Source organism: Limanda limanda, chromosome 6, assembly GCF_963576545.1.
Source record: "Limanda limanda chromosome 6, fLimLim1.1, whole genome shotgun sequence".
Classification (NCBI taxonomy): Eukaryota; Metazoa; Chordata; class Actinopteri; order Pleuronectiformes; family Pleuronectidae; genus Limanda; species Limanda limanda.
In genome coordinates, this window is record NC_083641.1 from 29,028,119 (window position 1) to 29,044,699 (window position 16,581).

At 42.4% G+C, this 16,581-nt stretch overlaps 1 protein-coding gene across 1 annotated transcript; it reads right to left on the bottom strand.

The window, feature by feature from the left end:
* Positions 1 to 1,052: 1,052 nt before the first annotated feature.
* LOC133003040 (uncharacterized) lies at positions 1,053 to 9,658 on the bottom strand. The gene is made up of 5 exons (XM_061072628.1): positions 9,500 to 9,658; positions 8,016 to 9,412; positions 7,028 to 7,052; positions 4,832 to 4,969; positions 1,053 to 2,902 (listed from the first exon to the last, which is right to left on the bottom strand). Exons 2-5 carry the CDS (start codon positions 9,393 to 9,395, stop codon positions 1,503 to 1,505), a joined length of 2,943 nt encoding a protein of 980 aa, XP_060928611.1. The 5' UTR covers positions 9,396 to 9,412; positions 9,500 to 9,658; the 3' UTR covers positions 1,053 to 1,502.
* Between the last annotated feature and the right edge of the window lie 6,923 nt (positions 9,659 to 16,581).

Sequence of the window (16,581 nt, forward strand, 5' to 3'; positions counted from 1 at the left end):
CCAGTTTTACTCTGATCCTCTGGCTCTTGTGCACAGAGAGAACAGATGAATCTGAAGGTGAGGCTGCTGAGTATTTACCTTCACTGAACCCTATTTCCCATGATTCAGACTCTTCATCTCCCTTCCTCTGGACAGGCTCTGCTGACACACCCAGACAAGAGACTTGGTTGTAAAATAGCTGCTTGAATATGATCTTGATCTGCTGAGTGCTCAAAGTTCAGAGGTAGTTCTGCAAAAGTAAAGATAAGATATGATTAAATATTAACTTTGTCAAGAAGAGGTTTGTGTCAGATCCTAAAGACACAGGTCAGGTGGTGCAGGGGGGGAGGAGTCTGTGACGTAACTGCAGAGCTGAAGTCTCATTAAAGAGACAGAAGCAAAGTCATAAGTTTGATGAAAATAAATTCATCAAACCTATGAACATTTTTTCTCTTCTAATGAGACTTGTGATGAATATTCATGTGAAGTGCTGCAGGTGATGGAAGTCACGCTTCAGGGAAACCATGTTTAAAATAACACATGAGATGTAATGATGAGAACCAGGATTTACAAACATGGATCTCAGCAGGTTTGTTGAAAGTCACATTTTGTGGATTGAAGCTGTTCCAACACATCAGCCTCCAGGTGAGCTTCCCTCGGACCCGAGCACGTTTAACTGCTGTTTAATCGCTGTCATTATGTTTTTCACAGATTCCACGTGATGAGAAATGTAAAAGGAACATGTGATGATCTGTGAAACCAGGCGTCTCTGTGCACAGTGGGTCCTGGTGGGCTTCAGACCCTGACCCAGGTGGAACCAGCTGACAGGTCTACATGGGTTTCTGCTGCTTGTGTGAGAATCACATGGTGCAGGCGAGTCCGAGCGTCCCAGAGAATAACATGAAGAATAGATTCATTTTACCATATGAATGAAAACACTTTTAAAGGCACAATCATTTGACTTTATATTTACATTTCCACTTAAAAAAGGTCAAAACTCTGTTTCTGTTTCAGTGTTTTTATTATTTTGATTACAATATTAAAATCACATCACTAGGCTGCTGTTGAATAAACACTTTTACAGACAGAATCATTTTGGCTTCATCACATCAAACAGACAAATGTTCATATATGTTGGATTATTTCATATGTGAACAGACTTTATGTGATTAAACATGAATCATGTCTCATGTGTGAGTTCTAATAAAGTTTGTTGAATGTGAACAATGATCAGCTGTTATTGATAAATGTGTTTTTATGTGGATCTTCATCAGTTTGCTCAACTTCATGGATCCACACAAAATCTAAAATTTAGAAAACATTTTCCATGAAAGTAAAAAACAAACCAAAGATAAAGATCAGAAAATATTGAAATATTTTTACACACGTGGAAAAGTCGACAGGAGAAATAAAAATGATTGAGAAGTAGAAAGAGAAATAAACAAAGCTTTAAAATAACGAGTTTAAGAATTAAATTCAGCAGATTTCTCTTGAATAAATAAACACGAATAAAATCTTTATCTCTAACTGCTCTGATCCAGCATCACAGAGACTTTCACAGGTAACAGCTTCAATGGACCTTTAAAGTAAAAGATTGGAAACATCTTCTGAGTGAAAGTGTTTTTTAAGGTGTGAATGTGTTTGTTAGTATCAAGATCAGAAAACGACAGTTCTCCTCTGTTCCAGTCAAGTTTCACTCTGATCCTCTGGATCTTCTTCACAGAGAGATAAGATGATGCTGATGGTGACACGGCTGAGTATTTACCTGCAAAGAACACTATTCCCCATAATCCAGACAGATCTTTTCCCTTCCTCTGGACAGGCTCTGCTGACACACCCAGTGACCAGTAAGTACTGTCTCCAACCAGGACGTCCCAGCTGTGAGTCCCTGAGTTAAAACCCTCAGATCCCAGGACTGAGTCGTAATAATCAAACCTCTCTGGATTGTCAGGAAACTTCTGTTTCTCTCCTCGTCTCAAACTGGTCAGATCTTCAGACAGGACGAGTACTGGATGAGCAGAGTTTGGATCCAGAACCACAGGATTGTAGGAGACCACGTCCTTCATCTTGTTCCAGATGTTGAACCTCAGGTTGCCCAGATGTTTGGCCTCGTCGATCAGAGCTCCTGAGGCCAGCTGTGGATCATCCAGCAGGGGGCGCTGCTGGACTCGTTCCACTGCAGCCTTGTAGTTGAGCAGGAATGAGACGCCTTCAGCTCTCAGCTCATCCTCTGTGGTTCTGATTGTGTCTGAAAGAGATGTTATGTCTCTGCTCAGAGACTCAATCTTCTCCTTCATCATCCGACTCTTCTGCTCCTCTTCCTCCCTCAGTGCAGCCATCCTGGCCTCCTCTTCCTCCTCCAGAAACTGATGAAGCTTTTTAAACTGCTCCTTGATCTGCGTCTCTGTGAGTCCGGCCTGGACCTTAATGTGTTTTGCTGTTTGTTCAAACTCTACTTTAACACGTTCAAAACACTGTAACTTCTTCTTCAAGGGCTCCAGAGTTTCCTGAAGCTGCTTCTTGTGTTGTTGAGCAGCTTCATCGATGGGTCTGAATCTGTGGTCGGTGTGTTTTTCTGAATCTCTGCAGATGACACACACTGGCTGCTGATGGTCCAGACAGAAGAGTCTGAGTTTCTTTGAGTGCAGACTGCAGAGAGCAGGTGAAGAGCTCTGATCTCTCTCCTGTAAGAAGGTCTCACACAGGTTCTTTAACGCCAGGCTAACAGGTGGTTCTGACCTTGAAGATCTTCTCTTACAAAGTGGACACTCTTTTACTTCTTTGTCTTTCCACCAGCTCTTCACACAGTCTTTACAGAAGCTGTGGCTACATGACAGAATGACAGGATCTCTGAAGACATCATGGCAGATGGGACAGCAGAGATCCTCTTCAAATCTGGAAGCCATCGAGTCTCCAGGTGAAGCTGAAAACAGACAGTCAGTCAGTCACAGCTCCATGAACTTCACTGAGGTTCACTTCCCCTCTGAGTCGAGGTGTTTGTTAAACTCACGGTCAGTGTGTGGAGCGTCGGCAGGTTGTAGTTTGACTCTTCTCTCCTGTAGCTGGACTCACTCAGGACGTCTGGTTTGGTTTAGTTTGGTTTGGAAGGTGAATGTGATCGTCTGGTTTTCAGCCTGCGTCTCTTCAGGGAGGAACAGAGGCTTCCTGGTTTCTCTGGTGTGTCAGGACACGATTGTAAAAAGTAATTCAAGCCGTGGATTTGATAACTGGTCAAAAGTCATTTGGCAGCAACAAGCTCACACAGACAAGAGACTTGGTTGTAAAATAGCTGCCTGAATATGATCGTTATCTGATCAGTGTTCAAAGTTCAGAGGTAGTTCTGCAAAAGTAAAGATAAGTTATGATAAAATATTAACTTTGTCAAGAAGAGGTTTTTGTCAGATCCTATAAACAAAGGTCAGGTGGTGCAGGAGTCTGTGACGTAACTGCAGAGCTGAAGTCAAATTAAAGAGACAGAAGCAAAGTCATAAGTTTGATGAAAATAAATTCATCAAACCTATGAACATATTTTCTCTTCTAATGAGACTTGTTCACAGTGATGATTTACGCTGCTGGATTCAGGGAAGAGGAGGAATTGTTGAGTATATTCACCTGCTCAGCGCTTCATTCTATTCTCTCCATCTTTTGTTTCAGTGCTGCAGACGTCAGGTGAAGGCATGAAAACTGGAAATGCTGAAAATGTGCAAATAGCATCACCTCAACATAAAAAACCTGAAAGCACAAAAGAGGTGAAAAGAATTAAAGAGTTCAATGCAATAAAAAGGATCAATGTGCATTAAAAGTTAAAAAACAAAAGAAATTAGTAGAAGAAGCTTCTTACACACATAGAAACCTAACACACAAATTCCTTAATTTTAGTTCTTCTCAGCTCTGACTCACACGTGCATCTATTCTCAGACATCATCACTCAGGAGGTTTTCTGAAAATGTACTGACAAAATTCTTTTCAGTTTTTTTACATTTGTTCAAATCTGCTCAAGGACTCGAGGCCAAGAACACTTTAATCTAGTGAAGCGACTCCTGGACGCTGGAGCCTTTTCATCTCACTTGATTGGTCACCTGAGGACAGGTTTCATTTCTAATATCACATGTTTGAAGCAGGAACTGGATGAGGTCCACATGTCGTTGCCAAAAGGGCAGAGGGAGAAGACGAAGAATAATACTTTAGTTCAACATGTGACATGAACACAAACACCTGGAATGTTCCTCCTCCTGAGACTGACACTAATTTCACTCATGAAGAATCGGTTCATTTTCCAGAGGTGACGGCGCAGAGGGAAGTTCTTCATTACGTTGACACATGAATCCATTTGTTGGGCTGCAAATTCACGACGGCTCTGATTCTTCTTTTTCCAAGTCTGAATTACACGTTGCTTTCCAAAGGATAAGACTTTAACAATACTGAGCTGGAGAACTAGGATGGGGGGGGGGGGTGGTGTTGTGCAAGTTTACATTGAAAATAAAGAGCAACAACATGCGATGTGCATCAAAACACCCACACACTCATTGTCTCCTCTGTAAACCCACACACCAGCGACGTCTCTGCAGGAGAAGAACTCTCCAGAAACCAGGCAGTTGTTGTGAGACTCAGAACACACAACCAGTGTGTGTCTCTGATGCTGCACTGACAACACATCAGATCAACCTAGGAACCAGAACACACTGTCTGCATTGTTTCTATTCATACAGACACACTAATGTGCTCAAGGATTTACAACAACTTCGAAAATGTGAACTTTGCCTTTTATTTTGAAAAGGCCTTTAATTACACATTTGGTTAGAGTAAACAATCAAGAAGATAAAAACCAGTTCTTACTTCCCACCACATGTACCAGTGTACTTTAACCAGTTTGCTCTAATAGCAACACAACGACTGCTCAGGGGGCTGCACCTCCTCCTGTAGACACGCCCCCCTCTCTGCTGGTTGGACAAGCTGTAATCAGTGGAGGAAGGAGCCACTCCCATCTCACCTGTAGAGAAAACAGAGGGAGGAGCAGAGACAGCAGGAAGGGAAAGACAACACACACACATACACAGACACACGCACACACACACACACACACACACACACACACACACACACATACACACACACACACACACACACACACACACACACTCACATACACACCCACCCACACACACACACAATGCCCACTGCCTGACACGTCACACTGAAGGTTTCCTGAAGGCACTGGATCTTGCAGATCATTCTCTAAATCTCTGATAATCTGATAATCACCAAGCACTTTCTAAATATTGAATCCCAGTGGAGCTGAGTGGTTTTCCGTACTGGGTCGGGGGGGGGGGGGGTCTGGAGAAGAGTGTGTTCATGAGCCTTCATCCCAGAGGAAGACCACGGTGAACCCACACAGTTTGGCCTCCTGATTATATTACTAACATCCGTGTGAATCTCAAATCAGCTGCTATAAACACGCAGATCCGGCTGCTGGAGATGTCAATTAAAACATCTGTAGATCATTGTTATTTGTGAATAATCATTATTTTCACCTTGTACACTTTTATTTTATTGTTTTGTTATTTAACATCGTCACATTTAGCTTCAGTAAAGAAAAGCTCCACAGTCTCTGGGCTACCTTGAGGATGATGAATAAGAATATGACAGTATTATGTTGATTCTAATATACTGTGTGTGTACTTGTGGTGTTATACATGTATTTGTATGTTTTTCTACCATCAACCTGCAGATGAAAACTAGCCTGCATCATTAAATCTGACCAATTATATGATGGACTCCACTACACTTGTTAATTAATGTGCATTTTCCTTTTTGAATGTATAAATACGAACCTGCAGCAGTTTGAGTGGGTGAAGCTGCTGAAGTGAAGTTAATCAAACCGCTGCAGCGAACAGACACAAAGATGAACTTTGTATTTCATCAATTAAAATTAACAAAGACAAAATAAACAGTAATTATATGTTCAAAAGACGTTGTAGAGACAAAGGTGAGAGTATCAGTAACACACAGCACGGAGCATGGTAATGTTTCAATTTATTTTTTATTATCATCATTGGTGAGGATAAGGAAACTACAAGAATTAAATCTTCCATCTCACTGTAGTCATCAAGAGTTAATTCATGTAAATATATTATTGTTTTTCAAAAGATTACTCACCCTCCCTTGTTAAATGCTGGTCAGACATATGTTTTACTTTTATCAGTGATACATGTGATTGTGTTCAATTATATTTTGTTGAACTGCGTGTCGGCCATGACTAGGGTTGCCAACTCCCTGAAAAATAAATAAGGGTCACCTCATTGGCAGGGCCGGCCGACCCCATTGCCTTCACCCTTCCTGGCGTGGTGCATTTTTTTTAGCCCCTTTTTTTGTGAGTGAAACAATTTTTTAACTATTTGACCCTGAATTGAATTAGATGCATATATTTGAGTGACATGACATAATTGCATTATTATCCAGCAATTCACTTTAGTAATAAACTAAATTAACTGAATAAAATAAGAATCTTTCTGAAACAGAAACCTGTCTTGCTTAACTTAAAACTGTATACATTAATATAAAACAATAGATAGAAAGCAGAACATCCATCCTGAAATAGTGCATATTGTGTCTGTGTCACTGTCAACCATGCTGCTTTGTTATCTTCCACTATCTTCTCCGCGATCAACTGTACCTCCTCGACCAATGGGATGAGCATATTCTGTATCATCGTACTCATGTGTGAATATGCTGTCAGCTCATTGATTCCAGAGCAGGACATTGCCTGGGAACACGTTTACCGTAAATTTTCACATAAAGCGCGCCCTGTTATTAATTTTCCATTGGCATTTTACTGACCATTTTTAAAATCTCATAGTAATACGGAACAAAGTGCGTCCCGTTTCAGCTCAATACTGGACGGGTGCTTTTGTTTCTAAATATGGGATGATTCCGTTTTTCAAGGAACGGTTGGCAACCCTAGCCATGACCTTCACTTTAACGGCCTCAAGAATGGTGGCTAGTGGCTAATGTTAGCTAACAAGGCTAATGCTAACGTAGCTAATGCTACCTATCAAGCGGATGCTTAGTTTGCTCTTTGACCAAACGATGTGAGACAAGAAACATGAAAATGTGGTAAAAGTGTGATTCTGTGTGAAATGTAATCACAGTTAACTGAGACTCCACCACAGACTCATGATGTCATCACGTTGTTTGACTGAATTTACCCTGAATGTAGATCTGCAGCTCCAGACCAGAGTTTGTGACAGCTGCATTTCTACTATTTTTATTATATGGCTCAGAAAAACGATTCGTTGATGCACCTTCAGCTTTTAGGAGGAATTTAAATGTTGAAGCTGAACTAAACCTCTGTTGTTTTGTTGCTGAGGAATGAATGAAAACACTTTGACAGACAGAATCATTTTTAGCTTTATATTTACATTTCAACTTAAAAAAGGTCAGAACTGTTTCTTTTTTGTAGTTTTTATTATTTTGATCACAATATTAAAATCACATCACAAGGCTGCTGTTGAATAAACACTTTTACAGACAGAATAATTTTGGCTTCATCACATCAAACAGACAAATGTTCATATATGTTGGATTATTTCCTATGTGAACGGACTTTATGTGATTAAACATGAATCATGTCTCATGTGTGAGTTTAAATAAAGTTTGTTGAATGTGAACAATGATCAGCTGTTATTTATAAATGTGTTTTTATGTGAATCTTCATCAGTTTGCTCGACTTCATGGATCCACACAAAATCTATATGATAGAAAACATTTTCCATGAAAGTAAAAAACAAACAAAGATAAAGATCAGAAAATAACTAAATCTTTCTACACACGTGGAAAAGTCGACAGGAGAAATAAAAATGAGTGAGAAGTAAGATGAGAAATAAACAAAGCTTTAGAATTGTGATTTGTGAATATGGTCTATACAAATACAATTTGATTGATTGATTGATAGAATAACGAGTTAAACATTTAAATTCAGCAGATTTCTCTTGAAGAAATAAACATGATGAATAAAATCTTTATCTCTAACGGCTCTGATCCAGCGTCACAGAGACTTTCACAGGTAACAGATTCAATGGGTGATCATGATCTTTAGTGTAAAAGATTGGAAACATCTTCTGAGTGAAAGTGTGTTTGAAGGTGTGAATGTGTTTGTTAGTATCAGGATCAGACAACGACAGTTCTCCTCTGTTCCAGTCCAGTTTCACTCTGATCCTCTGGATCTTCTGCACAGAGAGAACAGATGAATCTGATGGTGACTCTGCTGAGTATTTACCTTCACGGAAAAATATTTCCCATAATCCGGCCTCTTGGCTTCCCTTCCTCTGGGCAGACTCTTCTTTTACACCAAGTGACCACTTTGTACTGTCTCCAACCAGGACGTCCCAGCTGTGAGTCCCTGAGTTAAAACCCTCAGATCCCAGGACTGTGGTGTAAGTATCAAACCTCTCTGGATTGTCAGGAAGCTTCTGTTCCTCTCCTCGTCTCAAACTGGTCAGATCTTCAGACAGGACGAGTTCTGGATGAGCACAGTTTGGGTCCAGAACCACAGGACTGTAGGAGACCAGGTCCTTCATCTTGTTCCAGATGTTGAAGCTCAGGTTGCCCAGATGTTTGGCCTTGTCTATCAGAGCTCCTGAGGCCAGCTGTGGATCATCCAGCAGAGGGCGCTGCTGGACTCGTTCCACTGCAGCCTTGTAGTTGAGCAGGAACGAGACGTCTTCAGCTCTCAGCTTGTCCTCTGTGGTTCTGATTGTGTCTGAAAGAGACGTTATGTCTCTGCTCAGAGCCTCGATCTTCTCCTTCATCATCCGACTCTTCTGCTCCTCTTCCTCCCTCAGTGCAGCCATCCTGGCCTCCTCTTCCTCCTCCAGAAACTGATGAAGCTTTTTAAACTGCTCCTTGATCTGCGTCTCTGTGAGTCCGGCCTGGACCTTAATGTGTTTTGCTGTTTGTTCAAACTCTACTTTAACACGTTCAAAACTCTGTAACTTCTTCTTCAAGGGCTCCAGAGTTTCCTGAAGCTGCTTCTTGTGTTGTTGTGCAGCTTCATCGATGGGTCTGAATCTGTGGTCTGTGTGTTTTTCTGAATCTCTGCAGACGAGACACACTGGCTGCTGATGGTCCAGACAGAAGAGTCTGAGTTTCTCTGAGTGCAGACTGCAGAGAGCAGGTGAAGAGCTCTGATCTCTCTCCTGTAAGAAGGTCTCACACAGGTTCTTTAACACCAGGCTAACAGGTGGTTCATCCTTTGAATGTCTTCTCTTACAAAGTGGACACTCTTTTACTTCTTTGTCTTTCCACCAGCTCTTCACACAGTCTTTACAGAAGCTGTGGCTACATGACAGAATGACAGGATCTCTGAAGACATCTTGGCAGACGGGACAGCAGAGATCCTCTTCTAATCTGGAAGCCATTGAGTCTCCAGGTGAAGCTGAAAACAAACAGTCAGTCAGTCACAGCTCCATGAACTTCACTGAGGTTCACTTCCCCTCTGAGTCGAGGTGTTTGTTAAACTCACGGTCAGTGTGTGGAGCGTCGGCAGGTTGTAGTTTGACTCTTCTCTCCTGTAGCTGGACTCACTCAGGACGTCTGGTCTAGTTTGGTTTAGTTTGGTTTGGAAGGTGAATGTGATCGTCTGGTTTTCAGCCTGCGTCTCTTCAGGGAGGAACAGATGTTTCCTGGTTTCTCTGGTGTGTCAGGACACGATTGTAAAAAGTAATTCAAGCCTTGGATTTATTACTGGTCAAAAGTCATTTGGCAGCAACAAGCTCACACAGACAAGAGACTTGGTTGTGAAATAGCTGCTCGAATATGATCGTGATCTGATCAGTGTTCAAAGTTCAGAGGTAGTTCTGCAAAAGTAAAGATAACTTATCTTAAATATTAACTTTGTCAAGAAGAGGTTTGTGTCAAATCCTAAAGACAAAGGTCAGGTGGTGCAGGGGGGAGGAGTCTGTGACGTAACAGCAGAGCTAAAGTCTCATTAAAGAGACAGAAGCAAAATCATAAGTTTGATGAAAATAAATTCATCAAACCTATGAACATATTTTCTCTTCTAATGAGACTTGTTCACAGTGATGATTTATGCTGATGGATTCAGGGAAGAGGAAGAATTGTTGAGTTTATTCACCTGCTCAGCGCTTCATTCTATTCTCTCCATCTTTTGTTTCAGTGCTGCAGACGTCAGGTGAAGGCATGAAAACTGGAAATGCTGAAAATGTGCAAATAGCATCACCTCAACATAAAAAACCTGAAAGCACAAAAGAGGTGAAAAGAATTAAAGAGTTCAATGCAATAAAAAGGATCAATGTGCATTAAAAGTTAAAAAAGAAAAGAAAGGAGAAGAAGCTTCTTACACATATGGAAACGTGACAATCCTTAATTTTAGTTCTTCTCAGCTCTGACTCACACACTCACACGTGCATCTATTCTCAAACATCATCACTCAGGAGGTTTTCTGAAAAATTACTGACAAAATGATCTTCTGTTTTCTCACATTTGTTCAAATCTGCTCAAGGACTCGAGGCCCAGAACAATTAATTCCAAATGCACTTTAATCTAGTTAACAATAGTAAAATTAAGATTTTCCACAGTCCAGTTCAGAAGGTGTCCTGTCCAACGTCCTGTCCAACGTCCTGTCCAACGTCCTGTCCACTTCCTGTTTGTCTCCTATCAGACCTGCTTCACTAGATGTGAATCCTCTACATCATGAGATTAATCCATGCACATAAAACATGGATTAATCTCATGATATAAATTTCGTAAAAGATCTTTTGATTTGCCTCCTGGTCAAAGCTCAGTTAAATGCGTTCTGCTCTGTATGAACTCCATGACCTCTTCCGTTGAGACTCTGAAGTACACAAGTTTTAGGATAAGACTTCAACAATACTGAGCTGGAGAACTAGGACAGGCGGTTGGGGGGGGGGGGGGGGGGGGGTGTTGTGCCAGTTTACACTGAAAATAAAGAGCAACAACATGTGATGTGCATCAAAACACCCACACACACATTGTCTCCTCTGTAAACCCACACACCAGCGACGTCTCTGCAGGAGAAGAACCCTCAAGAAATCAGGCAGTTGTTGTGAGACTCAGAACACACAACCAGTGTGTGTCTCTGATGCTGCACTGACAACACATCAGATCAACCAATGAACCAGGACACACTGTCTGCATTGTTTCTATTCATACAGACACACTAATGTGCTCACAGATTTACAACAACTTCCTGTGGAACATGTCGACTTTGCCTTTTATTTTGAAAAGGCCTTTAATTACACAACATCTGGTTGGAGTAAACAATCAAGAAGATAAAAACACCAGTCCTCCTTTCCACCACATCTACCACCTCAGAGGAGGTAGAGAGGAGGCAGGAGAGGAGAGAGGAGGGAGAGAGGTGGGAGAGAGGAGGGAGAGAGGAGGTAGAGAGGAGAGAGGAGGGAGAGAGGAGGGAGAGAGGAGGAGGGAGAGAGGAGGGAGAGAGGAGGGAGAGAGAGAGGAGGGAGAGAGAAGGGAGAGAGGAGGGAGAGAGAGAGGAGGGAGAGAGAAGGGAGAGAGGAGGGAGAGAGAGGAGGGAGGGAGAGAGGAGGGAGAGAGAGGAGGGAGGGAAAGAGATGGAAGAGAGGAGGGAGAGAGGAGGCGGCTGAGTCCCGGCAAAAAAGCACAAATACTAACAGTAAAAAAGTTTAAAATATTCACGCTCACGCATTTGAATTGCAAATTCAAGTTAAAACAAGAAGACAGGAAATTAGGTGAGAGGAGAAAGAAAAACGGAGCGACGGAGGAGAAGGAGGAGAAGACAGGGGGAGAGACAGAGTGTGCAGACGGTGGAACAGTTGTCGTCAAACTCTGCAAAAACAACACAATGTGCTGAACAAGACAAGTCACTATCCACTTCTACCTCCTCCTTCATGCTTGTCTTTCCCTTCTTCCTCCTCCTCCTCCTCCTCTCCTCTCGTCTCTCCTATCACTCGCTCGCAGTCCTTCCTCTCGTCCTCCGCCCCCCCCCCCCCCCCCCCCACTCCGAGTTCTTTAAGCAGCTGCTGCTAACTTTGACTTTTAAGAAATGCAAATGAAACTCTCGTGGAGCAATTGAAGTGGAAACACCTCCCTCTCTCCAGGAGGAGTTCTGCTCAGGAGAGGAGTGTGTGTGTGTGTGTGTGTGTGTGTGTGTGTGTGTGTGTGTGTGTGTGTGTGTGTGTGTGTGTGTGTGTGAGTGTGTGTGTGTGTGTGTGTCCAGGTTGGACCACTTTGAACTCCTAACAGGACACTGAGACTTGAGGGGAAATCTTAAATTATATTTTACAGTCCCTTCGCTTCTCCTGTCAAATCAACCTCATTTCCCTTTATTTTACACTTTAAAAAGAGTAAAATGATTTACTCTGTCTAATGTGAATATGTAAAGACTTGCAAAAGAGTGCATACTAATAAAAATAATAATAATAACTGATAAAGCGCCTGTCAAGGTTGTCAAGGTAGTTTAATCAACTTAAACCAAGCAATATTTTTTCCATTCACTCTGTGTTAGTTCAATAAAATCCGTGGGGTTGGTGGGGTCGACCTGTAAGAGAATGTGTGAAGCAGATAGTGGCTGGCGAGCAGCTAGTTCTGCCACCTCTGGCATTTCCTTACGATACTGGGTCATTATTTGAAGTGTAAGCATCACATTTACATACTGCATCCTGTTTGGGGAGGAGGACAGCTTCAAGCATCTGAGACACGAGAGCAGGATGTGCAATTGGTTTGCCTGATGATGTAAGGAATTCTCTAAAATCATTTACTACACCAAATGCATATCTACTGTCAGTGTAGATATTGACTCTTTTCCCCTTAGCCAATTTGCATGCTTCAATGAGAGCAGTGAGCTCTGCTGCCTGTGCAGACAGAGAAGCAGGGAGAGGTCGTGAAATCAATGTTTCATGTGCTGCTACCACAGAGAAACCAACTTGATTTGCTCCTGTATCTGAATTGCGAGACGCTGATCCACAAACAGTTCAAAGTCTAGATTCTGCAATGGTGTTTCCTGTAAATCTGGTTATGTTTAGATTTTGTATTTTATCATTTGATGTCTTGTTTTTCTTGTTATTTATCCTCTTTGTGAAACTATTTGTAACAACAGTTTTCCAAAGATATTATAATTACAACATACTTGTACTTGTTGCTGCATATTAGTAAACGTATGGAAAAAGTATTGAAATAAATGCATTGAGACGCAGAATCAATGTTGCTGGTGAGTGTGTTTCAGGTTTAAAACAATCACATTGAGATTAGTGTGTATGACATATGCAGTGTTGGGGAGTAACGGAATACATGTAACGGCGTTACGTATTTAGAATACAAATTATGAGTAACTGTATTCCGTTACAGTTACAAATTAAATAGATGGTATTCAGAATACAGTTACATTGTTGAAATCAGTGGATTACATGACGGTACTTCTCTGTTTCACGAGTTTAATCACTGTCTCGTAAATCCACCGGAGGCAAAGCCCCCAGGAAGCAGCTGGAGACCAGGGCTGCCGTAAGAGCGCCCGGACCCCGGCGGCGTGAAGAAGCCTCACCGCTACCCGCTCGGGACCGTTACAGGCCCCGGGACCTTGGCTCTGAGAGAGTTCCGTCGCTACCAGAAATCTACGGAGCTGCTGATCCGCAAGCTGCCCTTCCAGCGCCTGGTGAGAGAAGACCGACCTGCGCTCCCAGAGCTCCGCTGTCATGGCTCTGCAGGAGACCAGCGAGGCACGCAGGGTTCACACCGGACGCTGAAGCGACGCTAAAATAATATCACCCGTTGACCCAGTAGTATAAAAGCATATGGTCACTTGTTGCTCCAACATTAACTGCAACAGCGTCCCAATTTAATGTCATCCATCTTCAAGAACTTCTCCGCTGTTTGCTCCGTTCAATGTCGGGTGTCGAGGGTAAATTACGTATTCTCCGCCCCCCCCCCCCCCCTCTCTTTATTTAAAACTCCAGGACAACAGAAGGGGAATACAAACTATGGGATGCATGCTTTATCATTTATATCATATAAAATATGTCATGATCAATATAGTTTAAAATCCTTTTTCAGTGTGTTTCCTGGAGCGATATGCTCGCGTCAAGCGCAAAAAATAGACCCGACGCCGAAACGATCGCTGCACGGCGCGAGGCAGCCTTGGCGCAGGGGGGGGTTCAGCCTCCGGTGAGACCCGCACAGAGGTGGGAGTGGATGGGAGCCGGACATCCAGCGGGCCCGCAGCATCGGTGGAGAGAGAGTTTAAACTGCTGCTGCTCCACTGACTATAACAACGCCGCAATCATACACTTAAAAAATGCAATACAAACCGGAAGTATTCCAAGTATTCAGAATACGTTACTCAGATAAGTTAATGTAATGGAATACGTTACAGATTACATTTTTGTGCATGTATTCTGTATTCTGTAACGGAATACGTTTTGAAAGTATCGTTCCCAACACTGGACATATGTTGCGATAAGATTTGATTTGATGTGTGTGTGGAGGGGTTTGAATTCATATAGAGAACTAATATTCTATATTTTAATATTGTAAAAAGATATAACCATGTTGGGGGACATTTCAGTTTTTTATACTGTTCAATTCCGATTCAGATCAATCAAATCAACAGTTTTGTGCATTAATATTTTAGTCACATGACAAAAACAACGTTAATGCTTTGCTAATGCTAATGTCACATTAATAACTCTGGATTCCAGATTAAAGCCAGTAAGTTGTTTCAGTCCAGCTTTGATGCTATGATGTCACTTTTAGAACTCTGAGTTCCAGATCAAAGCCAATTCACTCACACATATGAAGGAGAAACTTTTCTCAGCAGAACTTTACGACTGTTAGTAGACGACAGCTGAACGAGAAATCTCTCTGACCACGTCCTCAAACCGTCACAGACCACAGACCACAGACCACAGACTACAGACCACAGTCTACAGACCACTGTCAGTAGACCAGCGCTTCACAGCAAAACTACTCCACAACAACTCTGTCACACTGGATCACCTGCGTTCATCCAACATGGAGAGGATCAACTGCTCAGGAGACAAAGTAGGTTTTGTTCCAAGCAGGAGAGACGCCAGTTAAACTTATTTTAGTTTAAACTTCAAGACACATTTGTCTTTTATTTATTCATCTTACTTTACAGACTTTAAAAGCAGACGTGTGTACATGACTAAAGTTCATTCAGCTCTGTCTCTTTGAATATATCTGAGGTTAGGACAGGACTGCGTTGTTACCTCTTATGTGTATATTTATTTGTGTGTCTTTCACTTGGACCAATGCAGTGTGATGAAGGAACTCAGACGAACGATGAGCTGGCTGCTGAGAACGCTGCTCTCAAGGAGCAGGTGGCAAAGCAGGCAGCAGAAAACGCTGCTCTGGCTGCAAGAGTCACCGATCTGGTAAAGAATCCTCGGATAAGGCAGCTGACTGCTGAGAATGCAGCTTCGGCTAAGGACACTGCTGCTCTTCAAAAGCAGACTCCAAGAAACATTGCTCTCTTTGCAACGAACCCTGCTGTGCAAAAGACGGCTGCAGAGAACGCTGCTCTGGCTGCAGAGAACCGTGCTCTGTTTGTCCAAAACGCAGATCTCAGGAAGCAGATCCACTCGACTGCCTCCCAGCCGTGTGAGGCCAGAGGCGACCTGGTCAACAAGGAGAAGTCTGCGGACACAGCAGGAGCCAGACAGGAGGAGATGGAGAAGGAGCGCGAAGCTCTGAGGACACTGAGGAAAGTGAAGGAGGAAGAAAACTTCTCCCTCAGCGCTGATCTTCAGCTGCAGTACCTGGACAAAGTGATAGAGGAAAACGAGTGGGAGGGGAAATTAGAAGATCTGCAGGAGAACTACGAGGAGAAGCCGAAAAGCAGCTTACAAGAGATAGAGGATCTGATGAACCAGATGAGGGAGGCCGAGGAGGAGTTGTCTGCAGAGCTGGAAGAAGTCAATTTCCTGACCCTGCAGAACATTGCGCTTCAGGTACGTTACATCAGATCCGTTTAGATTTGAATTATTTGGATTGTAGGTTTGTTTCATGTTCAGACTTTGAAGAAGAAAATGCTGAAACTTATGTTGTCTCTGACTTTTCAGGAACTGTCCTTGAAGACCGATGAGTAAGGAGCAGGTCAAAAAGGAGAATAACGAGAAGAAGAATCAGGAAAAGAAAGAGCAACTGGAGAGAGAGAAGAAGGAGAGGAACGATCCGAAGAAGAGAGAGAAGAAGGAGGAGGAGAGAGAAGGACCTCATCCTGACTCCCCTGCTCCCTGAACAATGATTCATTTAACTCATTTGTTTGCTCTTTTATCCTAGATGTTGATTAGTAGACATTTATCTCAACAATGAAAAGTAAACATGTACATACTTTCATAAAATACAAGTTATTCAATCTGAACGCTGCATGTTGTGATGTTATGATGCACGGTCTGAAATCTCAACTTAAACCTCCATCAAGGACCAAGGCTCTCCTCATGAGATCACAATTTAGTTCATTACATCCACAGCGTTATTTGGATCTGCACCAAATTTCAAACACTCTCATAAGTTTCCTAAAGATCCATGAATTATCCTCTGAGAAAGAGAGAAACGCATCTTGTCTCA